At 39.0% G+C, this 26,642-nt stretch overlaps 1 protein-coding gene across 1 annotated transcript in view; it reads right to left on the reverse strand.

Moving 5' to 3' along the window:
• The window catches only part of itpr1b (inositol 1,4,5-trisphosphate receptor, type 1b), a 138,279-nt gene that overhangs the window by 46,892 nt on the left and 64,745 nt on the right, over positions 1–26,642 (reverse strand). Inside the window, exons 38-43 of the mRNA XM_088916338.1 lie at positions 24,082–24,193; positions 22,107–22,142; positions 13,895–13,930; positions 12,994–13,041; positions 10,386–10,515; positions 8,203–8,393 (exon numbers count right to left, since the gene is read on the reverse strand). Of these exons, the coding sequence (XP_088772464.1) occupies positions 8,203–8,393; positions 10,386–10,515; positions 12,994–13,041; positions 13,895–13,930; positions 22,107–22,142; positions 24,082–24,193 (553 nt within the window). The remainder of the gene's footprint in view (positions 1–8,202; positions 8,394–10,385; positions 10,516–12,993; positions 13,042–13,894; positions 13,931–22,106; positions 22,143–24,081; positions 24,194–26,642) is intronic.

Consider the following 26,642-nt stretch of genomic DNA (forward strand, 5'->3'; position numbering starts at 1 on the left):
GGCCTTGGACGACCTCTGACTCCATCTGTTGGAACAACGTCAGCTGGAGTAGCATGAGAAAAAATCAAGATGCTGAGCCAAAGATTTCTATAAATACTTCCTGGAGAAAACCTGGGACCTTCCCTGTGGCCTTAAAGTGTCCAGATTAATGAGAGATCATTTGCATGATACCTTATGTGAATCAAAAAAATGAATGGAATTTCAATATGCTTTATAACAAAAAGTTGTGTTTGGTCTTCAAATATATTCAAAACATCCTTATTGCAGACTCATTCACTTATCATAGTCAATATAATATAAAACCTCCTTTCAATCATAATTTATATATAATAAATTTAATTACTAGCACTTGCTGCACTTATTATTAATGGAATGTTTTCAGGAGGCTAGACATATGTGATGAGTGCAAGGTTCTGCACAGGTCAGGCACATCAATGCACAGCGCTACTCATTCAGAAGGATCCTAAATTACTTCACCTGTTGGGAGAAACTCACTTCTTGTCCCACTGAAGTGAAACTGCATCTACATGATGCTCAGTAGCCATTTTGTACTATCAATTAATCTACATTATTGATCATGTGGAGACTTAAGAAATGATTTCACCCATTGAACTAAGGTAGAAATTTAGGCAGCCTAGACTGATCACACCAGAAATGAAATTTAGCCAGGACCACAGGGTTTGTGCAGATGCAATTCCCAAACATTTAAAAAAAAATACTTCTCTAAATGGACTCGGTTACTATGATGTCAGTTTCTGACCACTTCTCATTTTCAAAGAAATTATATACAGTGGGATCTTTGCCACATTTTCTTGAATTTAGGAAACGCTCTGTTTTTTCAAAGTTTACAACTTCAGATACAAACAGCTTTTTTCCATCTTACTGGATGTCAAATATTTGCTTTATGGGCAGAGGTGTTCTGAAACACCATTTGTTAAAGATGCAACAGCGCCTCGGGAGGAATAGAGGAGAGAGTTTCACCATGGTGGAAGTAGAGGCCTGGAGCTTCGTCACATTGCATGCTGGCTCTCCGCCTCCAGTTGCTCCAGTTGTGTGGGTGCCGTGTGTTAACTGGGCATATGGAAGTGCCGCATCATTGCCAGCTCCAGAAACGGTATTGCTCATCGATGCCTGCCCTTTCAAGCATTCGCTGACTCAAGAGTAGGTCTCGATAAGCAAAATAGGCCAAGCTCTGCAAAGGATTCTCACAAGCAGCTTGGGAGACAGCCTACATAGCGAACACAGTGACGAACACAAAAATCCACTTTTGCGCGACAGGTTTCAAGACACTTTGGCCCGTTTTAAACGTAAAGGTCCGATAAATTACTGAAACCAAAAGGGACACGGTCATTAAGAGTGACAGCCAGGCATAACTCTGGAAAGCAGTTCATGACAAACAGAAGAAATTCCCCTACAGGAAAGGAATGATGTGCAGAGGGGTTTGAAAAAAAAAACTCATGCTACGGAATGTGCAAACAGAGGAAGTCAGTCTAAGCTAATCACCCACGTCAAAAACACAATATGTTGTCAGCTTGACATGCTAAAGAGGAACACTGTGAGATTTTAGGAAGATGTTTTATTTCATTTGAGGAAAAATGGACAACATTTGGACACAAAAATCAAAACAAGCAACTGTTTTGACGGATAGAGATTAATCTACAGCAGTGGTTCTCAAACGTTTTGGACCACGTACCACCCCTGATCAAACCAAAGCATCCAAGTACCACCTACAAGTCATCTCATAGGAACCACAGAAAACCTCAATGACCAACATGAGCGCGTGCACGCACACACTCACACACACAAACAGCACTGAGCAGTTAGTTCATTTGGATTGTACCACTTTGTAGCCGTTTTCTGATGCTTGCTTACACTAGCAGTGCTATCTGTGTCAGGTTCAGCAGAAGAGCTAGTGTCGGTGGCTGATAAGGTTACCATACATCCAGATTTTCCCGGCCATGTCCTCTATTTTGATCCTTATATCTCCGTTTGGGAGAAATTTTCAAATATCCAGAAATGTCATTAGTCCCATTATTTTCACCATGAAGAATAATTAACAAAAGTTATAAAGATAGTTAGAAAAAGAGAGTATTTCTTAACTTCTCTAGTTCGCGTCGCAACCTACGTTGTAATTTACTTTTCATCCTGTATGTATATGATTATGTCATGAGAGAGTGAAATCGGCCGTCAATGTCAGTGTCTTTACTCAGTCTGTGCAGTGCAGAAGTATTCCCTTGAAAGGCTCCCTATTTTGTTTCTCATTTTCCTACCCTCAAACACAATGCCAAAGCGAAAGTGTAAATTCACAGCAGAAATAAAAAATAGACAGTGGCAGAGAAGACTGGGGAGCTGAATGTTTGGTGTGTAAGCCTGGTACTTTTGTTTACATGGCAAATAAAGGTGTACTTGACTTGCAAGCTCATGTTGACTCAGACTAACACAAAAAGGCAATTCGAGAAGAGAGCTTGTCAACCAAATTAACAGATTCTTTTGTAAAATCTGCCGGCAAAACACAGGATACTGTTATTGCAACAGAGGGGACTTATGCATTTCACACAGTTAAACATCATCACAGTTACATGTTTTATGTAACGTTGCGTTTCCTCTCTTCTCTTTTCAGCATGGAATAAACCTATTACTTGTTCCATCACAGTTACTTTAGCAATGAACATAAAACATAAGATATTTTGAAAACACTCTCAATCCCGACCCCCTTCCCAGATAAGGCAATTGGAAGGTTTCTCAGGTTGTCCTCTTTTTTTGATGTTCAAATATACTAACCCTAGTGGCCGATGTATACTCCTCCTCGTTCTCAACGGGTGTGTGTGATCTATCGGAGCTGGCGTCGGTACTCTCGGCATCTATTCCTTTCAGCCATGACTTGATTTTTACGAGGTATTCATTTTTAAATAACTTTTTCTGTTGGTGAACTTGGCGCCAAGGTGTGTCTCTGAAAGCTCGAGAGGAGTATGAACACTCAAGTATTAGGGCGCACGCTGTATCAACATAGCCAAGTACATAGGCTACGTATTTGACACAAACTAATTTTATTAAAATAGAAAATATGAAAACCCATCTCAAGCTTTCTCAAACCGATTAAGTAAATTACAGATGAAAAATTTATATAATTTTTAAATATTCCATTTTTTTTCTCGATTTTTCAGTGCACACAATAAATTTCCAGGGTTATCTGGCACACCACCTGGGGGCGCTCCACGTACCACAAGTGGTACGCATACCACATTTTGAGAACCACTGAACTACAGTTCTTTTACCCTTGCCATCCAGGTGGCTAGAGTACAAAAGTCTTACTATTTTCAAATTACCACATGGTTTGACTTCATAGACACTTGTCGATTTGTTGGGACTGTAAGCACAATCAACAGGTTCTTTTCTCTACATTATTCTATCCAATGTCAGGTAGAACGCCAAATAAACTAAAATGCTAGATGATTTTCAGGTGGAAATTTTTTTAATTTTCAGGTTCACCCGAACATGCTTCCTTTGCTAATTCACCTTTGTGCAAGTTGTATCACCTCAGAAGAAAGGAAGGCTTTTTCACTGACTAAACGTCTAAAAGCAGATTCATGACACACTTGTATAAAAAATTATACGTCCCCATTCCTCCAAAATCTCAGAGTTGCACATTTTTAAAGGTGGGAGGCGATCCCCTAACCTGATAACTCATTTCAAGAAATTATTCAACTTTAATGTGGTTATGAATCGGGTCAAGTGTAATTATACCAGAATGAGAAAATCCTTAATCAAATGGTTTGGCGAAAATGTTCTCAAAACCGTAGTACAGAAAATAACTAGAATGCCTGTAGAAGAGTTTGAAAAACGTTTTGCATGCTAGTTGTGATCTGGCCTAATTTCCTTTGTATCTAGTAACGTGGCTGTTTCTTTTCATCCAATGATGCATATACCGCATTCGGGAAATTTAATTTATTTTTCAGTTAACCTCCTGTCATTCCAAACAGATGCAGAGCTCACAGTCAGCTTGACTACCGAATGGGATTATCCTACCACAAACAAAGCGCTCAGAAGGGCAGCTAGCATGTTTTCTCCTGCTTTTCATTTTAAAAAACAAAAAGCTTCTGTCCAAAAACAAGGGCAACCACCCAACATTATATAAGAGAGAAATGTGATGCATCTGCTGATATATTTTAAATTTGCTATGTGCCATACGTGATCCAACAACAAAGAGCATTTGTTCCTATAAAAGCTGCCAAGAATTATGAAACAGGGAGGCTTTTTAACGTTCCGCAGGCATTGCGGCTAACGCCAGAGGAAATAAAGAGCAGTGAAAATGTAACTCTGTCCCCGACAGTGATATCGTGAGTTATGACTTCGAAGGCAAAATTTTGCTGTTCATGAACCTTGTTATACTAGTCCCAAAAAAGAAATATTGCATAAATGAACTTGTTACAGGAAGCAGTTTTAAGACCTAAAAATCTGTGGTGCATTTGTTCCAATCCACCAGTCTAAAGTGGCTGAGCACTTAGCTGTTCTAGTTAAATTCATATAATAGTCCTCGAGAGATGTGGAAGGGGATATTCTCAAAAAGTGCAATGAGTATTCTTAGGCAGGCTCCAGCTGGCAGGAGAAAAAGTCCTCAAGAGGACCAGAGAGGACAGAACAGAGAGCTTCAGCTCAACTTTCTGAGAGCATTCTCACATAACACATCTGTGCAGATCATTCCGTGGGTCATGGCTGACCTCGCAATGTGGATAGCTGATAGACAAACCGGAATAAGGCAAAGAAATTAGCACATTGACAGTTGGAGCCAAAGACACTGATAATGGGATTTGACAACACTGCTGGCGCACAGTCATCCTGTGTAACACAGTGGTCAGGTTCATTCCCAACTCCTCATGCAGCTGGGGTTTCCCACACAGTGAAGTCTGGAGAGGCTAGTGAGTTCAACACTCCCACTGGTTCATGTCTGTCAGCTGCCAGATGTGACTGATTTCAGTTAACTGAGGACAGGAAAAAACAAGCAAGGCCTAACAGACTATCAGAATGACTTTCAAAGCTTTCTGCCCAGTACAAACTCTACTTTTTCCATTTCAAATTAAAGTTCACCCAAACCTCCATTTATAAGATGAAGCAAAAAAAAAAGCAAAACCTCTTCTGTCTTGTCAGCAGTGTGGAGTAGTGGTTAAGGCTCTGTTCTCCTGACCTTGAGTGTCATGGGTTCAAATCCCAGGTGTGGCATTGCTATAGAACTGTTGAGCAAGCATCTTAAAATTGCTTTAGGAAAATCCCCAGTTTTAGAAGGGGATTAAAGTCGATTGGGTTAAAAGCAGTAGCCAAATTAATAATATAGAAAGTTGGAACAAATGTTGCTTTGGAGTTAAAGGCCACTTAAGCATCACACTTTCTAAACTTGCCTGACTTTTAATATAAAAACTGAAAGTGCTACATCCAGACAGAACAAAAACAGCAAAAAGAGATTAAGCAACAGAAAAGGAGAAGCTAGTCTAGAGGAAAATGTGGTGTGAAAAAGGCGATAGTAAGGCACCGAGTCAACTGTGGGAGAGTGAGAGGCCTGGTCGGCAGACTTCCTCTTGACTAGAGCACCCTCAGGTTGCTATCTGGAGAAGTTTCAAGGGTGGTAGACGCACCACAGACCATCTTACTGTAAAACACAAACCACTGTCTTTGCAACCGTGAATTAAGAGGTTATTGTGACTGGAAGAACACCCATTTCAACTAACAACATAATTTACCATGACAAGGACATTCAGAGTACTGGCATAAGGTCAGTGGCAAGCAGCCTTTGACAAACAGCTTACGTTTCACCATTTCCTGAGAATAGTCTGTAGGTGTTTGGTATGCAGCACTCCAAAAGCCTATACAAATTTTAACCAACTCAATGATTGTTCAGTGTTACAGAAAGATCTGTAGCCAGGCAGCCAAAACACACAGGGGAAAAATACTCAGAAAGAAGTACAGTAACACACAGACCTCTGGCAAAAGAACCAATACGTGGCTCAATGTATGAAAACCAGATGACTATCATACACAATGACTGCATTTGATAAAGTTTTGCTTGAAACATATTCTAAATTTTCCAGTTTTAGGTAGTTTAGGACTAAAAACCAGAAATACCCAAGGGTTATTCCATCTACTACCAAGTGCCTCACAATTTGTATAAGTTACACAATCGATTCCTCCATATGGACAGCCATATAGCATGAATGTCCTCTATGCACAATGATTTCATAATCAAAATTTGTAGTCATCTAAAAGCATATGACTTCATGAAATACCTGAAAGTAATTTACGGTAAGGCATATTTTAAAAAACAAAAGCAGATATTTTATAATGGATAATCTGGAAAAAGAAAGAAAATAAACTGCAAGACATTAAGGCACAGAGAGAACAAAGCACAAAGCACAACCAGCCACAGTAGAAGCAAATAAAAGGTGGTCTATACTCTTCAGTGCAGGTCTAAGCAGACAGAAAAATGTAGTTCGTCCACGTCTTGAAACAGAAACCTCTATCCCCTCTGCGGCTCAGAACACACCTCCTCAGGTTGTTCCATTTATGCTGGTAAAACCTGACCCACTTCGGGACCTGGAATGTTTTGAAGCCTGAGCCTTTCTGCATTGTTCAGTGAAGCGCGGCTTATGTAACTCGTCACGTGAGTGTCTTTGTATGCAACCGTGGGAAGCTTGGTATTATCAGGTAGAAGGGCTGTGTAAATATAATCTGATTATGTAAGCCACCCATTTGCGCAAGCACACTCAAATATCATGTGAAGCTGGGCAAACGCACTTGCCCTAGAAGCAGACCCTGCTTTTTGCTTCTACCTAGCAGAGAGGTTTCTTAAGTGATCAGTTGCCTAAGCAACCTGAGCCCTGCTCTCCACGTTCCGAAATGGTAAAAGGAAACTGTTCTTGTCTCTGCAGCTGCCTGGAACTCATCCAGCAGACGATCAATTAAAGGTCCCGATGAGCTTCCTGCCTGCTGACACAACCCCTGCTGCGTGTCTGATCAGTTGAGGGCTCATCTAGCAAGTAACCCATCCTTCAGATGGATGGCACCTCACTGAATTATTAACACAGCAACTGGGAGATGAGTGTCCTTAAACGGAAGGGAACTGTTAATAAACCAGGTTTATGTGACCCCTCTGGTGGCAAGGGAGTTTGGCAAAAACTGATGATAATATTAGCAAAAAATGTCTTTATCACTTTCATCATCTGGGTGTGCACAGCTATGAGAAAAATCTTTCCCGTCACACAATCTGTTTATAGGTTTCAGCTGGACGAACACAGTGATGAAAGTAATTCTGCTCATTTCCTAATTTTTTTTTATCACAATCAAGCCATAACTTGCACATCAATCTAGCACTGGAAATTGCGTTAATGTCTGAGGAACCACTATCCCTCACAGCAAAACAGTCTAAACTCTCACAGAGGAAAACGAACAAGGCAAAGCAAAGGTTTAGATCTAGTTCTTCACTTCTCAGTTTGACCCGAGTCAGTGGCTGCACAAAAGATGAACCAACAATGAGGACAAATGGGGGAAAAAAAATTAAAAAGTGACATCAAGACCATTTCAGAGCAACAAATTGTTCTTCACTACCTTCCCTAGTATTCAAATAGCTTTCCAGTACACTAGGTCTGCCATGCACAAATATTGGTCAAAGGAATCAACTGTTTATGTCGCACACACAAGCAACTACATGGAGCCGTCATGAATCAAAAAAAAAAGAGCAGCCTGACAAAGGGACAACCTATCAGCTGCTGGCACAGCTAAAAGGGACCACGACACAGTACTCTCCAATAAATAATGTCATAACTTTCATCCTTATGTCATTTTACTATATGTCCCAACAGCCTTATGTCCTAAATGGAACCAGGGGGCTAGTAACATTGACATTTCTAATTACAGATTACTTTAGAATTCATTACTATCATATATAATACCAGATAAGTTCTGCAAAACAATTAAGTCAGATCTGAGTAAAGCTAAGAAAACGTGCATTACTTACTCATTCTATCATGATACCTTTGATGGCATGTATGGGCAAGAACACTAACAATGACACAGAAGCATACTTTGCACCATAAATCAATGCAGTTATTTAATCAGAGAGACATTAACACAAAGAAGAACAGTGGCACACCTCATGCTATGTGACGTCTTTTCAAATTCGAGGCACGCTGGCAGGAGGAGACCGCTCGAGCTTACCTGTATGGTCGTGTTTCCTCCCTCTAGCAGGGCGATGGCTAGCAGGATGCTCTCCTGGAAGACGCGATCGCTGGTGGCATTCATGATGAGATCTATGACCAGGTCTGAGGCCCCTTCCTTGTCCAGATGACATTGCACCTCTGCTAGGCTCATCTCCCCACGGCTCAGAACCCCAGACCCCCCGCCTCCACCTGGAAGGTACAGGAGGCCACACAGTCAACACCTGCAACAGCCTTGCACCTCGACAGTCTGTCCTTTCACATGAGCCATTCAATAGGACATTTAACAGACATAAATTTTACAATAAGGCCTTAACTTCTTACCATTCTGACAGTTCTTATTGACAATTCTTATTCTTATTTCCATAAAACAATGATTTTCATATGGAAAGGTACAAATGAATGTTTAATAAATTGGAAAGGTGTCATTTCTCAAGTTTTAAAAACTTCAATTCATGCCCAAAGTTCATAAATGCCATTTAAACTGCAGGTTGTAGCTTAGACAACAGCACCATGACATTCCTAACACGACTAACTTGGAAGTGATGTTTTACATCCTTTTATTTGCCTGGCTAAACAATAGAATGCTCTTTAACAAAAATATTAATTTCCAACAGGATCATATTGTATTAAAATACATAACACAACAATCAACAGGCAGAAATATAATACACACAATTTTTTATTGCTTCTTTTATTATGGAATAGTCAAAATGTAATAAAGATAAAAGCCTTTAATGTAGTTACAAAGGACATTTTGAAAGCACTCCTCTATTATCTTGAATTTTCTTAAGCACAGCTGCATTAGGATTATTATAATAGTCCTTTTATGAATTTCATTTTGTGCTTTACTAAACATTCTTCAGGAAATCAATATTGGTTGCTTTTCCAATTGTTTGCCTGCTTCCGTTTATGTTCAAGTTCACATTGTAGCTGCAAGCAAGCTGCTCTTTCGTTACTTGCACAGGTGCAGAAGACAAGTCTCTGAGGAAGAAATCTCCTGTTGCCTAGCAACTTCAAGCCTGAATTGAAATGCGTGGAGATACTTCCTGTGATCTGGGACAGAGTGTGACTACGAACTGATGCACTATTCATGGGTGAAAAGGGAAATGGTGAACAGGGTAACAAAAACCCGTTGTAACATATCTTATAATATTTTTTTAGTTTGTTGTGAACAATTAAAAATGCAACATCAATTCTTCATGAAAAGTCTCTTATTATAAAATTTGCCAAACGCAAAGAATTGCCCCCCCCCCCCCACCATCATCATCCTCTGCAGCAATGCCTAAACCATCTTAACAGCAAGTGTTAACAAGGGCAAAACACAATTAGCTCTCCCTCACTGTCTTTTTAACTGGTGGGAGATATAGTTACAGTATCTGCAGTTGTATTCACATAGTGCCTCCAAATAGGGTAGATTCAAAAGGCAAGAAAGCAAATGTATATTTTAAAGATGTTTCAAAAGCAACAAGACACTGTTCTTAATGTGCTGTGGTTCTGACCAAATGGCCTTTCCTCAGTTCACTGCGGAGCAGACACGGAAAGACTGCAATGTGTTTTTAGGTTCAACTGAGGGTCAGATTCATAGGCAACATTATTTACTTCCTTTTCAGTACTGAAAGAGGAAAACGCCAAGCGTTCAGATTTTACACAATTAGGATTGAAGAAGTGACGCTTAGAAGGCCTTGGTGGCGTTTGGTTTTTGTGATACTTTCCATCAAAATCTTGGCTTTAATACATCTAACTAAATAATTCACTAACAAATATCAGTGTGAAGGCCTACCGGCCAGCAAATAGAGATTCATTCTATATTTCAACAATTGCTGATTGCCAAGCTATTAGGATGAACTTGTCACTGTTTAACTGATTATGGGTGTACTGTAAGTGATAGTTTTTTACTGCCTGGGAAAGAAATAAAAAAGTGGGAAACTAATGTAGAGTGAAATTTCATTTTTGAAACAAAAAACATTGCCAGTGACATTATACAGTTGGCAAATGATATTTTCAAGTAATGAAGAACAACACTAAGAACTCTCCTAGTATTGTTTAGCTGGGTGTTATAGACAAGGAATGAAGCTGCAGAACACCTGTTGGGCCCTGCAGGACTATGATCTGAAAACCCACAACTTATGCATCATTCAGTAGGCAATTCGATGTACAACTTGCTCCTCTCCATGGTCTTACCTCCCTGTGGTTTGCTAGGTCCACCTGGGGTCAGCGGGCCATTGCTGAAACTTGTGATGCTCTCTCTCCTTCCTCCAGGCCTGAAGTTTCCATAGTAACGATTCACCAAAATTTGCCTGAGTGCTTCACCCTTTAGAAGTAAAGTGTATGGGGGAGGGGGGGAACAGACTTTTTCAGTATTAGTTGCAAAATTATCCTTCAGTAATCTTCATAGAGTCATGAGTCACTGGGCACATGTGGAAAGAATAATTCATTTCCACCTTGATTTTAAGAGGGTTATTAGCCATGAAGATAGACTCTTCACAACCAGAACATTAAACGATAAATTGCTATTAATTGTTATTACTTAAATGGGCCAAAACTGTTTAGGCACAAAACCAAGAATATATCTGGAGTCAAGTTAAAAGCAACTAGAAACATCCATGAGTAACTCAAAATTATTGCAGTTTTATTAAAAAAGCAAAAAGGGATATTAATAATCAAAGCTCAGAATAATAAACGTTAAACATTCACATTTTTCCCTCTGAAATCTAACTACACCTAGTGCTTTGCGTATCTCAGGATCCATCTGACCAATAACAGACCAATATTTCAGGACACTGCTTGTATCATGATTTCACTTGCAATTGGAAAGGCCAGGGAGTGAAACTGGCAAATGTAAACTAAAATATTCTGGGACTGCTTTTCTGATTCCCTGGAGATAAAAAAAAATAAAAACAAATTAAAAAGCAGTCATTCAGCAGTACCTCCAAACAGGCGGCACACAGCTAGAGGATGAGTCTGGGACTAAGTCACCATCAGGTCAATGTGTGAATAGAGTCATGGCACCAGGAGTCTACCGACTTCGGCCCTGCTCTTGCTGAATGAACAATTTGTTCTCGTCTGGGAAAGAACTTGGGTTGGGCTGGCATGATTTCAAAGAGTTCCTGGTAACAGATTTCCTAGATAAACCAGGTGGAGACCATGTGAGCCCAGCATCCTTTGCATTGCATGCATAATCGAACCACTCAGCTGAGTACTCTCATTGTTTGAAAGAGAAGATTGCCAAGACGAGAAATAACAAGATCCCAGTTGTGGCAGGGTGAATGTGATGTCAATTCGGGATTTTAAAAATACCCTGCTGTAGAAGTTCTAAAAAAGGGCGATGTTGTAACACGAATCTCTAGAACTTACACTACACATACAGTAAATCGAGTATTTTATGTATGCACAGATCCATCATAGCCACCAGAGGGCTAAAAAAAAACTACTGCTGGAAAATGTTCATTCTTGCTTCTAATTGGCACTTAAGACAAAATGTAACTTAGGCCATTACTTAAGCATTTGTCTTTGGATTTTAAAGGAGAGGCAAATGGGACAAACCAGAAGATATATGAAGTGGTGATCTTCTCACATTTAAATATTACGGGAATTAGAAAAAAAAGGATGGGTCACTGTAGCAGGGTGTTCCTCTGGTACTAATAAATCTATGAGCACTGATTAAGGGTTTTGCATACAAACACTACTAGACCTCTTTAATTAATCATCCTGCCTCTCTACAAATTGATATTAACTCCTGACAATTAGATTAAGCCTTTTATTTAACTTAAATATTTGGACTTGTTCTAGGAGAGCACAAAAATAAAAAGGGACCCATTATCAGACACTTTTTATAGCAAAAATATTTATTTTAAGGGGAAAGCTTAAACCTGCAATACCTTCCTTCAGTTCTTATTGCATGCATACTGAATCATCAGAAAATAGGAGTACAGCACTGACCACCAGTATTGTAACCCAAAGGATGGAACTGATTCTTTTGGAAATCATTAAAGCTCCCTGCTGTAGATCCGCTGGACCACAGTAATGAGCCAAAAAGTCAAATTCTTGCACACATGAAAAATATATATTTTCCTTTATAAAAAGTCTGTTTCAGATTCTGCACAGACACCAGCTGCCCTCTTTTCCTTGCAGGCTCTAGGGACCCGCACATGCTGTCATTCTGAGACATGCTTCACGAATCATTTCTTTGGTTATTTAAAGTGAAGGTGTACAGTTACCCAGTTCTTAAACATAAAAGGCTGCTGCCTTGAGACTTTGCAAGCGTTTCTTTCATCTGGTAATCTTCTGAATACCGTGCTTTGAATGTGTAACATCTGTCCTTGAAAAGAAATGGTGTTTTATTTGACATTTTATTGCCTTTTTCCCCCCAGTCAGTGTAATTTTAAGTTCTGTATATGCTGGCTTCATACAACTCCTCAAGCAGAACACTTCTTGTAATGAGGTCTCTCTAATCAGCTGGTCACCACAAATTAGGTTTGTTCATTATTTGAGGCCACAAGAAGTAATTGCTATATTGCAATATAACTGTTGCACTACAATAAAGGGAGGTACACGCATGAAATCCAATTTTAAAATAGACACATATCAATTTGCCTCCAGTATCATGGAGGTACAGCAATTCTCATTCAGCACTGCACACAATTGGTTAGTAAGTTCCGGTGTAAATTGCATGCATTAGGGAAAGTCAATGCTGAACTCCTTGTGGCGAGCAGCCATCCAAATGTTGAAGGAATGAAGAAAAACTGGAAGAGAGGAAGTGTTGCTTTCCAGCGTGCTGTGCGCTACATACCCTTTTCTGATCCTCCAGTTGCTTCTGGGGCTGGTTTTGATCAAGCTCCTGAGGGTGAGGTGAGAAATGTGGAAAGCAGAAAAAAAAGATTTCAAAAAAGAAAGCAAACCGAAATGTGGCACCAGTGCAAAACGGTTTAATTTCCACCATGCACAAAACTTGCAGATTATAACATGCAGTTAAACTAGAGGTGATAGCAGGCTGAGAAACATGCAGGACAAGTTGACAGAAACAACTAGTGGACTGGTTAGCAAAGTCCAGTAAAATCAAGAAGAAAAACAAAAAAAATGGTTATTACTTTTATTTTTTGCACATTTCGAGTCAAGACCCTGTTAAAAGGGTTTGTGATAAGTAACCTGTTAGTATGTAATAAATAATAGAATCTTCACTACTACTGCATGAACCTGCTTGTTATTTCTAGCTTACAAATTTCAACACTGCAGAAACAACTAAAATGAAACCACCTTAATTACATAAGACTACTGATAAACTGCCAGGAAAAAAACAAAACACAAGCCTTGGACAAAAATGGGTTTGAACCTGGTTATATAATGAGACTGAAAATCTGGTTATTGGGCTGCTGACAGAACACAGTTCATTTTCTCATGTTACCAAAAACACCCAATCTGCTCTTTTCAAAACCCCTAAAAGAACCAGAAAAGAGTCAGACTTTGTTCAGCCGTTTAAGAAACTGTGTCAAGAGCCGCCATGACACAATTAATTAAAAGAACGACCAAGAAAGAGGGCTTTGAAATGAGAAGATACTGGGAACATGCTTTCTTCTCTTGAATGGCTAGAATGAGGAATGGAGTAGTTATCTGATGGGATGCAGGCACAGGACATCTAAGATCAGCAACAACCCATATTTATGTTGTGAAGCAAATATGGGTGTTGGACACACCTCAGCTGGGATTTCCGGTTCGGGAGGAGGGACCAGCTAATTGGAAATAAAAGTCTTCCATTAGTCGAGACATGTCTGCACAAGCAGACGCGTTACCTTTAGACATGAAGCACATGACCTTGCCCACAGGAAAGCTAATAAACATACACCAGGCTGCCAAGTCACCTGAACTCAGATTAAACAGCTTTTGCAAAGGAGTTAGGTGTGGTGACAGAATTCTGTTTAATTACTTTCCCAACTGCCAGACTTCATTTCTCCAACTGGTCTTGGCGGTGCTAATCATGGGGTGATCAGGTGACAGAAAATAAAGCATCTGACTGGAAACAACAGGGAAGCCAAACATGAAATATGTTTTTCCTCATTCTGTAACACCACTAGAAATCACAACTGACAGGAAATCTAGACCATTCTAGCAAGAAAGCTACAGTATGTTGCGGACTCCTTAATTTATAGATTGAACTCAAAATTGTATATACTGTATAGGATGAGTATTGGCCAAAATGTATGGAAAATAAGGATACCTATTGAAGAGATACGAAGTCCACCTCTTGTGTTGCATTTAATCACATAGATCATTTCAACCTCAGCCAAGTTTTACGTCACCACCAAGGCTGCCTCACAATGTACAATTTCCCATAAGCATCCCAGACATGTTCAGAGAGTTTGTGCTCTGGCAGGCCAATTGATTTGAACAAACAAGACATTTGTTTGGGGAACTTCTAGTCTTCTGGCTTCTAGCTTGGTTTAGGAAGAACAAGGTTTGTTCTTGTCCAATAAAACTTTAAATATATGTCCCAACAAATTTGTTGAGAATTCAACCCTGCATGTCAAGACAGATACACTACCTATATTAAAAGCAAGAATTTCATTTAAATTATCCATGATAATCATTCCTAAACTATAACCCCATCACACAATGGGCTTAATTAATTCAACTGCATTGGATTTAGACTCCATTCCATCCAAATTCCACTGAAAGTTCACAAAGGAAAGACATGAAAACAAAACGCACTACTGCAGCTTCTAGCCAGGGTGAAAACTGTGTGTTTAATTACCAATATTTCAAAATACTGTTACATTTAAAAGAAAATGTAACAAGAACCTAAAAGGCAATTTTGTTATCATAGAAAACGTAAAAAGTATTTTATTGTCCCAAAATACATATTTGTGTTTTGTCACAATGCCATGAATATCAAAGTTGCTGTAAACTAAGAATTCAAGTGATTTTGAAATGTTATCACAGCAAAATGTGCAGAACACATCTAGTAGAGCACTCAACATGCTGAACAGGTACATACTAACCATACTCCCTACTCTTAGCAAACCTTGCTGCAAGAGACATACTAAAGTTCCACTGGATTCTCAATTGAATCATGAAGTTCTAGTGACAAATTTAATATTTATTATATCCTCTTTCGTCCCTGCTAATGATCTGGCTACTGTCACTTTACACAGGGCAAGGAGCTCAGGAAGTTTCCATGAATTTGGAGGATTTTTTGTCTGCTGTCTATTAATCTGCATGTCAGCTGTGAAATCAGTCAACAATAAATTAATCACACACACCCTGTCTCTGAAACAAACTATGTGGACTGTGTCCAATTAGTATAAATTGACAGTGCAAATGGTCTCAAAGACCAGAAAACTTGATTTTTTTCACATTGCTAAGCTTCTGTTGAGAAACCAATAGCAAAGTGTCCAGCAAACCTTCACCACCATATCAAGGATAAGGAGACTTAATGCGCTTTGCAGTCAGACGAGATTCCTTGGAGTCCCATTAAATCAAAAGGTAACTTACTTTCCTACTGTCACACATTTAGATTTAATTGGACAATTTTACATCAAGGACTCAGACTTGGCTACAAGCCTCCCCTATAGTCGGCAAACATTTCATTTTAGCAGAAAACCACTTTTAGCAGTTCTGTTGCAGTAGAACTGTGTGGCATTGGTTTAGTACATGGAACAATGACGATGTTAAAAGACAGAGTGATAAAAAAAGAAAACTGTTGTGACAAAAGGCACCCGATGAACAAGTGACATTTAATACTAAAGCACAGTCTGGCACCACTCAAGGAAATGGAAACCTTTATCGAATAATGCAATTTGGCAAGATAATGGCAGAATCCAGTAATACAGAAGACATAATGCAGGGAAGAAACATACAGTACCAAGCATGATGCATAGTTTCCTCATTACAGTAGCTATATTAGAGAAATAGTATGAATCCGTGTTTAGGGTCCTGGACTTCTAACTGGAGGTTGTGGACTCATATCCCAGGTGAGACACTGTTGTATCCTTGAGCAAGATACTTCATCCAAACTGTTCCAGTATAATACCCAGCTGTATAAACTGGTGCAAATGCAGACTGCCTTACATATAAGTTCCAGACAATTATATTTATTATATATTTTTTTCCTACCTTCACATATGTTTACTTTAAGGGTTGTCACAAACATCACCAGTTCATGTGTGCCAAGTACACCATTGCTCAAGCTGAATTCTTACCAAGCTCAGCTCAATGGATTATATCTGTCAGTAAAAATCAGACTATTTACTATAGTACAAAAAGACTCTTTGTCTGTCTCCTCTCCCTGTATGAGTTGGCAACTTCTTCCTGCCAGTACAATTTCTACTGGCTTCAAACGTGGTAGAGAAAAAAAAAAATCTGCATTGAGCTAACTTCCAACTCTGAAACCTCAAGTAAACACTGAGTGGGCTGACTTTAGAAGCTGAGAAAGACTCACTGATTTCCATATACTTTCAAGAGACGCAACAAAAACCACATCAAATGTGCGAGGGCTGGAGATTAGGGGAGAGAACCAACCTACCAGGACTGGGAGCTCTGTCACTCAATGAAATCTTTTCACAAAACTCAAAGAAACTACTATATTTCCCTAAACTAGTCACTTTTGCATCTTGCAAAGGTTGTTTGCCACAAGTCACACTACACAATGACAGGTTTAAAATAAACTCAATAACCTTTTTTACTGGTCTTTGTTTGACTAACTGCTAGACAAGTTAGGAATCTCCCCCACTCTTTTTTTTTAATGAAAGGAAAATGTGTGCAGAAAAAAACCAACTGCTGTCCAATCTCTTCCATTCGCAGTCAATTTCCTCTGTTACCAACCAAAACTCAAACTACACATCTTCAAATTGGAAACAAACTCTTTTCTTGTAGTCTTATGGTTAAAATCTGGGAGAGTTGCTCTGAGATCAGCAATTAATGTTTTTCCCCAAATATATATATATACACATCTTCAAAGAGAACAAGAGCATGATTTTAGAGAAGCGGCCAAAACAGCTGATGAGAAAGAACTTTCACACGTAGAGAATATTCACAGGCTAGACCGAGACTTGAGAAAAGAGAACCCAATCTCTTTTCATCCCCGAAGGTCACGTTATCACTCTGTAAATAACATTTCCCTGCAACCACTGTTGTTCAGTCTGCAGCTTGCACTCATCTTCACACCCTAGCTGTGAAAGTACATAGTCTACCTAGTATTCTGAGGATGCCGTATTCCTCTCCAAAACAAATGTTCATTTTCATAAAAACACACTGCTCAAACTTCACATTGCGAGAAACCGGAGGCTGTATGATAAATGTCTTGTCCACTTTTCAGAATTACAAATGGGAATCAAAATGCCTCCAGTGCTTCACTAAGAATTATTTTAAGCTAAAGAACCATTAATAAAATATGAAAAAAACAGGAGCATCATTTACAATGAAATATTCATTTAAAACAATGCTGAGATCACTTTACATTTAATCTGATGTTCCATGTAAAACAGATCGCAGATTTCATGGTAATGTGTTGAACGTTTGGATACATTTGCATTAAAACATAGCCCTGGGAAGGAGCACTGAGCCCAAGTGTTGCTTGAATGCTTACTAATGGAATTTTTGCAGCGCTGTGCCATTTTATTATATAAACCTTTCCTGAACAGAGCCCGTAAAGAGCTCTGACGACAGAGCTGTCACTGGAAGCAACCCAGTTCCTGCCAGCTGGGACATCCTGATGCCACACAGAAGCCTGAAAGATTACAAGCCCACCTGAATGTCCGATCGGCCCACATACATTTCTCTTCCATGCCTAAAAAAAAAAGTTTTTTTTTTTTCCTTTCTGAGTAAATGATTAGCAATGACACCTAGACTATGTGAAGCAATTTTCTAATTGAAACCTTAACCAAACCAAAGAGCTTCTTGCTAAACCCCCGCCCCGTGAGAATGAAAAAAAAACTGTGGTCACAACGTATGTTTTCTGGTATGGCTTCCTACCTCACGCGTTTAAAGATCGTAATCTAGGGCAGAAGTGATAAAGGCAGCAAAAGAAATTTCAGACACTTTCAAATGATGAAAGAGACCATGATTTTTAGATATTAGGTTATTTGTATACAGAAACTCTTGTTCTCATGTACACTCGCACACATTGCACGGTACATTTTAAAAAAGGCTTTGAGCATACATACTTTTCTAAAAGTGGACCAAGGCAATTGTGCCCTGCAAATATGTCCTCAATTACCTCAACCCTCATGCAGGTTCCATTGGAATAGAGTAAAATAAATTAGGTTGAATACTTGCTGTGGGCTCCATGAGTCTTAATCATTTTGCTTTATGTCCAGTAGATCTTCCACCTGATGACTAGAATTAGTATACGTTTCCTGTTTTACAAACACGTATAACACCCTTCAAATACACAGCAACACAGATCAGTAAGCCTCAGGTGACGTCATTAATAGGTTTAAAATAAGGCTGCATTTCAGCCAGAATTTGGGAAAGAGTGAGTTCATTGGGGTGTTAACAGTTCACTCAGAACAGAACAGAAGGTTGTTCATTAAACATCCTCTTTGGAAACAATTTTTGTCTTGGTAACAAAGTTACCTAATGTCATATCCTTTTTTAGGTGAAAAAAAACTATCAGGTTGTTTTTGGATCCTCAAGGCTGAAAAGCATATTTTTAATCTTTTTTTTTAATGAGTTTTTAATGGACTCCAAATGGGCCTGTTAATTTAGGTTACTTTAAAACACATCTGCTTCTCTCAAAAGAAGACAAAAAAAAACAGATTACATGTACTGTGCATTTATTTTTTAGATATCTGCTTCTGGCACATGAGCACAAAACGTTTTAACTTTCCTCCAGGGCTTTGAAACTAAAAAGGATGAATAAACAGAATATGCTCAGGGTCCAAATAAGTTGTGTTTGAAAAATGTCCTGTTCTCCTGCAGGAAAAGAAAAGCTCTTCAGCTACAGGAACTGGGTTGTTCCTACAGTCCTGGGCTGTTCTTTGCCTCTTGTCTTTAGATAGCCCATGAGATACTTCAGCACAGAGGTGTGTGGTCTGGAATACGAAAGAGTTAACAGGCACTGTCTGCAAGGGCCTGCAAAATGGGCCGCTGCACTCCCCATGCACTCTGCCTGATCCGTGCTGCGCTGCCAGTATCTAACAGTAAACAGCTCTGCCGCCCATTTATTGGCAATTACTGCTGAAGGTCACACATCAGTGGAGAGTCTGAATTCCAGGAAAAAAAAAGAAAAAAGGCAGGTCTTATGTAACTGCTGCTTGAGAGCTGGCAGGGACCCAAGAATCGTGCAGCTCTGAAGGCATGAAAAAGTAGGACACGGCTGAGCAGCCGACAGACACATTCACAACGCCCCCTAGTGAAGGAAAAATATAGCAACAGCCAGCAGCCTGGAGTCCTAGGAAAGCCTGTATCCTTGTATGCATGGATTTCCCCCCCTGCGCTCCTGAAAGTTCTTGTAACTTGAGGCAGGCCACATACATACACATGGATTGCACTGCTCTAGCTAAATGAACTCTTAGAGGTGCAAGAAATTGTCTTCACAATAAGCCAATGTCGAGGGACTGCTGATACCAGATGATGAATTCATTCAGATGCAAGTGGGATAAAATAAATAAAAAGCACTTGAAATATTTTGGTTATATTTCCTGTTCTAATTATAGTGAAATTATCTAATTATAGTGAAATTAATTACCTGCTGTGTATCACTAATAAATTCCCTCTTAGATGTGACAGTTACTTAGTTTTAATATTATTTTAAAGGACAAAACTCCAAAAATAGAAGTATTAAAAAATGCGTTTTGCAACAATTCACACCAGAGTTTCAAAGCTTACTCTGCTACCCAAGGACAACCTCAAGACTATAAAGAGATCAGCAATGACTGGCAGCATACTGGCTTCCTGCAGTTACCACTGATGGACATATGGGGCACAGGGAGAGTGACACTAGGGATGTGTTTCTTACAGTTCTTGAGGTCTGCAGAGGATGTGTTACTAGACATGCCTCTCTTGTTTTTCAATGGCCTTCTAGGAGCCAATTTTCAAATGTTATCTTAAGTGATTATGATGCTTTCTGATGCTGAATAGCCCCTGTACTTTTGAGACAATTCAATGATAAGCCTGGACTGGTAATGGTAATGGAAAGGTAATGATTATCTTTAGTTCCCTCAACAGATTTACTATAAACTTTAACTATATGCTACAAGATGGTAAAAAGAAGCTATCCTCAGGTCACCGAAATCTGTTCCATCAAAATGTCTTTATGGTCAGGACATATATTTTCGGTACTACTTTTGATCTAAAATGTAAATTTGGTCGTTTAACAAATTAGGCATGCAAATGAAAGGACATTGCTACCTGACTACAGAATGAGGTTTCAGTAAATTGCTTCCTCTGAAGATATCTACTTCTACAGCTAACTAAATATTAGTTCCCCTTTTAATTGAGCAACTAAAGTCTATCCGTTTGGTTACAACAGCTCTTTGTTGGCTCAGTTTCATTTCTAGAAGCTTACGAAAGGGAGGCTGTGATGTTAACAACATTACAAATTCCTGGATAACTGATATGCCCTCTCAGTCTCGGAGAAGCGGGGGGTAGAAATTTCAGCCTGGACCACTTTACCTCCTGGGAAGCTCTGACATGGGCCTGTCCTCTCTCTTCTCAAGCTGCCAACAGTATACGGACATACCGCCATTTGCCTTCCCAGAATTCCCTCCCCACACCTCACCCTACACTCCCCAGGCATGTGTGTGAGCATACACAGTTCACATTCCCCTCACCTCTGGACTGGCTTTCTTTATTAACACCTACACCTGCTTCACAGAGGGACGGGCTGAAGGTGAAAAGCACCTTTCAGTCAAGATTCACTTACGAGTTCAAACACATACGTTAGGACAGCAACTCAGAGCTCTTTCTTGAGCACACCAGGAAACACTGTGGTTGACAGCAGACAGTGACAGAACTTTTAGGATATATAAAGTCATTGCTAGACTACCCAAAAAAATATTGCATGGAAAAAGGAACAAGGGAACATGAATCTCTCACTGTAAAGTTACTCCTCGCTGGTCACCTTCTTAAAATACAGAATTGTTTCTCAATGAATGACTCACTATGCTCTTTTTGGTAATCCCCTTTCATCATCAAATGTTTCCTCATCAGAACTAATGTTCTGTAAGATTTGTGATTCTGGAAAAAGTTTCATTTTAATGTTCTCAACTTTTTGGTAATTATTAATGGAAAGAGGAAAACAACAGTTCTGCTTTTAAGTCATTACCTCATTTGCACCAAGATCAGTAGCAGAAATGGAATCTCTAATTCAATAAAAAGCTTACAGAAAAAGACAGAGCCAAACCATGCAACTGTTCTATGGTGAGAGGAACTCATTGTCCACAAGTACAGGGAAGCTGGACTATAACCAAAAATAACTCAATATTTCTACAAGTTTCATCTGACATGACCAACTTAAGCTACAAATTAACACCCTGGTTGACAATTCTAGTGTATTTCTAGGCAGATTTCATTAATGTAATGACAGGCGTTTGACTGCTTTTGTCTAATTGGATATTCCAACTTGTACTTCTTACATACCATCAACCTTTCTATTTGGATGAGAGAAACATTGACTGTTGCTCAGGGTGACAGATGTTGACAAGTGAAGGCTACTCTATACCTAAAATCAAGAAATTATCCTAGTCTATGCAGAAAGTTTGGCAGCTTTGAAAATAGCAGGTGACTGCAGACATTCAGGGACACCACAATACGAGTGGTTTCCATGACAAACGGGCACATGACACATCGAATCTGGCACATCTACACACTGGCACAAAGGAATGGGAAAAACAATACTGCGTGACACTACATAAAGCAAAAACTACAGCACAGTTAAAGCAATACAAAAGGCAAAAAGAAAAGGTCAACCTCATCCACATTCATTTCATCATCAAAGGCAATCAGCTGTGAAAAGAAAAGTTAATACCCAGAGTTAGTAGTTTAACAACTGTTAGAGCAGTTAATGTTTAAAGGAGTTAGGTGAAACAAAGTGCAAAAACAGTCTGGAAGAAGCACACACTGTCTGTTCAGTTCATCTTGTAAAACGACATTTCAAAACTGTGGCTCTTACCAATAAAACAAAATAGCATCAAGAAGAAAACAATGAGGATTAGTCAAAAATGAAAAGCCTACTGCTACAAACTTGTCCTGAATATGTTAACACATGCAATTACTATCCATATCTGAATACATGCTCCCTAACAGAATGCAAATTGCAAACAGGACTATAGAAAAACACAGATATACATAAAAGGGATGAAAAAATAACCTTCTGCTCTATCTGCTGAACCCTAGCTGAAGCCGAGGTCAAACTTCAGGTTGCTAGAATAAAGCTGTAAGCAATATAGTGATGAGGAATGAGACTCACTGATGTGATAAAAGCAAAATAAATGCATCAGTTTCTTGAATAGTGAGTTAAATATTACAAATATTAAGACAGTTCAGCAGCCCCCTTGACAAGGCCTGCTCTGTGCCATAAAACACAAACCTTCATAGAAATGCACATCATGAACACTTCATTTTAGAATTATAATGGTCTCTGGGAGATCTGCTCAAGCACAAAACGCATACATACACCCCAGCTGTCTTTCTGTATGAAGTACAGCATAACTGAAAATACTGCTCAGCCTTTAATATGATCATGTTTAAAAGGCTGTATTTATTCTGGCAAACAAAACTGAGAGCTGAGAGTGAGAGCTGAACCGTGTTAAACAAGGTGACCAGTGGTGATCCTGGAGGGCTGGTGTATCTGAAGCTTTTCACTCCAGTGAGCTAAGTGTTGCTGGCTTAACTAGACCAATTTAACAGCTTCTCCCAGCACATGCATAGCCCTCCAGGACCAGAAATGGACATCCCTGAATGTAAAACAAACAAGCATTTGTTTCTACGTACAGTATGTCCCTTAACACCCCCTCGTACTTAAACAATTATCCAATTATAAAACTTCAAAGCACTTATTAGTGCTCAGAACCTGTGATCTCCAGAACCTGATAAACTAAGAAACGTGTGGCAGTTTTAAATAACTAAGAAATGTAGAAATATGTGAGAGGACCCTTTCACATTGCTCATCGCAGACACTGCTGTCGTCTCAAGTCACGTCATTCTTAGGAAGCTAAACACCATTTTGATCAGCTCAAATGTGGCCCTATCCGGTTTTTAGGATACTGCGCTTTGCAGCCATTTAATTAGTCAATATTTGCTTGTAATTAGAAATACGTAACAGCTTATAAGAAGCTCATAAGATATGCACAGTTAATCAATGACCGAACATTTCTTTTCCTTAAAAATGTCTGAAGTACATTAAAAATAAGCTCTGGTCATGGACTCTTATAATGAGCAGTTGAAGCTGCGGTAATTAACCTGCACATTTTAGTTCTGTCACAACATTGCACACGATTTGAATTTCAAATGAATTGAAACTAATTTGCAAATAAAAAGGGGGCTGACACTATATATCCCATAGATTCCGTTCCATTGTGGTCCAGGAGGGATCCTGTCCACTGAGTATTATGGACAACAATCAAACAGAAGACAGACTATGTGAACAACTGATTCAATCAAGTCATTAAGCATCCAGGGTGGACTTTAAAACCAGAATACAGTCCAAGACCACGAGTGAATATCACTGCTGTAGACATCATTAAGCACTAAGTTCAGGGGATACTCAGCATAAAGTGCTATAAAGGGGCTATGGAAAGTCTTCACAGAGCAATGGGACAAAGACAGAGGAACTCTGGTAGAGGTTTGTAGTAATCACTGCTGCACAGTGATTTCCTCAGAGCTGTGAAAGCTGTAAAGAAAGGAAGATTTTTCGACTGTATCCAGAGAAAAGTGGTACCAGTACCTTCTCCCCATAGCCTCTGTCTTTGGTCATCATCTCCCTCAAGGTCTGCAGGACTTTAATACACAGCCGTTCCTCATTCTCCTCCAGCAGCTGTTTAGTGTGCTTTATCAGCCTAAAAGAAAGGAAAACACAGGGTATTCCTTTTTGTTAAAAAGTTTCATTTTAATGTTCTCAGCTTTTTGTTATTTACATTTAATGGAAAGAGGAAAAAGGGCTTCTGAATTGCTGCCGAGTTCATTTTAGGCAAGCGAATGAGTTTTCACATAGAGGTTAGAACGTAGTGGGAAACATGCCCAGGACAGACATCAACTCTGGTACTTGAAGAATTTGTAGGTAGTGCAGTTTTTAGCCATAACCCAGCAGTCAACATTCTCTAAGTCATCATGTTCCTCTCGTTTGACTTTGTGAATGTGTTACCAAACAAAACTAACAAGGTGTCTTGCCTGGTAAGCCTTATAATCAGGCACAAAAACCATACACTTCTGTGATCTTCATACTTTAGTTTTCTGCCAAGACAAGAGGTGCTTCTGCTACGAACATCTGATTTTCACTAAATAACCAAACACTATCAAATACCAAAGTATCACTCATGCTGGACACCAACATAGTTTTCCTTTCAAAACTATTTTAATTATTGGTTATTAGAGCTAAGAGAGTCTTGGTATCACAGTAAGATTATTACTTCTTCGTCCTCAAGTCAACACTAGCTTGCAATCCAATAACATACCACTAAAAAAGAGAGCTTTTTAATTAGGATTTTGTTTAAATAGGATGAAGTTTCACAGAATAAAATGTATGTTTTGTAAAGGCCATCACCAGCAATGAAAAAAAAAATGTATGAATCAAATAAAAAATGTTCAGTTCAGAACATTTGCATTGGGTACTTTAAGAAAAACTCGAAGATCAAATACATTGTATTGTCTCTGTCTTAACAATAAGCTTAATCTTTTTCAACAGAAATACAGACAAAAGCCAACAAGTGAGATTTTTAGGTCCTCTTCTATTTAATGGTTAAAACTTACAACAATTAGACACAGGTATACCACATTTTAAGAATGAAATGTTTTATAAACACTACTAAACCGTGACTGCTCACTAGGTTAATCCACTCTGCATTCAGGGACAGATAATCCATATTTTAAATAGGAGCCTTTTCGAAGAGCTCCATATTTAGTATAATCCCTGTCACACCAGTGAGGTGTGATTAAGTGAAAATGGCTCATTCAAACATAATGCACCTGTTTTGTTTTGTCTCTTTGTAGCCATTGTCAAACAGTGGGCCAGGGGCATATGTAGATGGAATACCTGAGTGCAGTACAGTTTAAAAGATTGTTTTGTCTTTTAGCATCCAATGTAAAATTCAAAAGTCAAAACAGTCATGTTTAACCATTTTCACTCAACTTCTCTGATGAAAAAAGATTAGAAAAAAATGTAATCAATTTAGAGCCAACAGTGCACTGGAAAGACTCTTGACTCAACATTCTTTTTGCTTTATTCATGGCTGAAAGGGATGGGTTTGCTTGTCTTAGAATAAAGTTTCTGCTGTCCCCCAGTGGTAAGAAAATGTAATGTCTGAAGATGCATATGTACGACTGATTTTTGAAGAAAGTGAAAACAAAGCATTTTAAATATTCTTAAAAATCTTTTTTTTCTATTTTTACAGAAAGTTGTTCTTTGGGTTGGGCTATGAGGAATGTTTTTTTTAGAAGGTTATGTTATTCATTCCAACAGTATCTACTACGTTTTTTAGAAGCTGTCAAGACAGCCAGGTTTTCCAAAGGAGATCTGGTCTTTAGTGCTCCAACAGGTCTGTCTGATCCACACAAGCAGACATACATTCTTCTCACAGAGGAGCCCCTTTAATGAAGGAACATGTCTGTGCCTGGTGAGAGTTTAAAGACAGAGAGGTAATGTAGTGCGAGAGCTTGGCAGTGAGTCACCCTGCCAGAGACCCATGGGCGGGATGTGGCTTTCATGGTGTCTGCACCCCAAGCCCTTCTGTTGATGTTAAATCTGCATCTGGAAAAACTGTACAAACAGTTAATTTAGGACAAGCAGAAAGTGCTGCCTTATCTTGACACGCCATTGCGTCTTGACTTCTGTACTGGATTTTACCTCACCCTTTCAGTAAATCACCAGAGACTGCTTGCGCCTTCTCGATAAAGTCCTGCATTTACAATAAGCAGTGGCACTGGTAAATTAGAATAGGTATTTACGGTGTAACAAATACATATTTGCTGCACCTTTGTGACAAAAGAGTGATAATATTCCAGAAAACAAGGGTAAAGCAAAAAACTGTAATGCAACGCAAATTTGGTTTATTTTCTGAAACATTTAAAATTAAAATAGGGGTTCGTCTTTGCTTTTAAATAGAACAGTATCAAGAACTAAAATATTTTTTAATGCAGAGGAAATGCATGAATAATTCCAGCGCATGAAAAAATAATTTTGGTTATTTGGTTAATTTTGTTTTCTGCAACTTGTCTTTCCAGTGTTACCCGAGATATACTTTAAGACAGCACCTGCCTGAAGGTACAATTTGGTACCATTTCTGGCAGATA

Source organism: Atractosteus spatula, chromosome 5 (genome assembly GCF_055471065.1).
Source record: "Atractosteus spatula isolate fAtrSpa1 chromosome 5, fAtrSpa1.hap1, whole genome shotgun sequence".
Lineage (NCBI taxonomy): Eukaryota > Metazoa > Chordata > Actinopteri > Semionotiformes > Lepisosteidae > Atractosteus > Atractosteus spatula.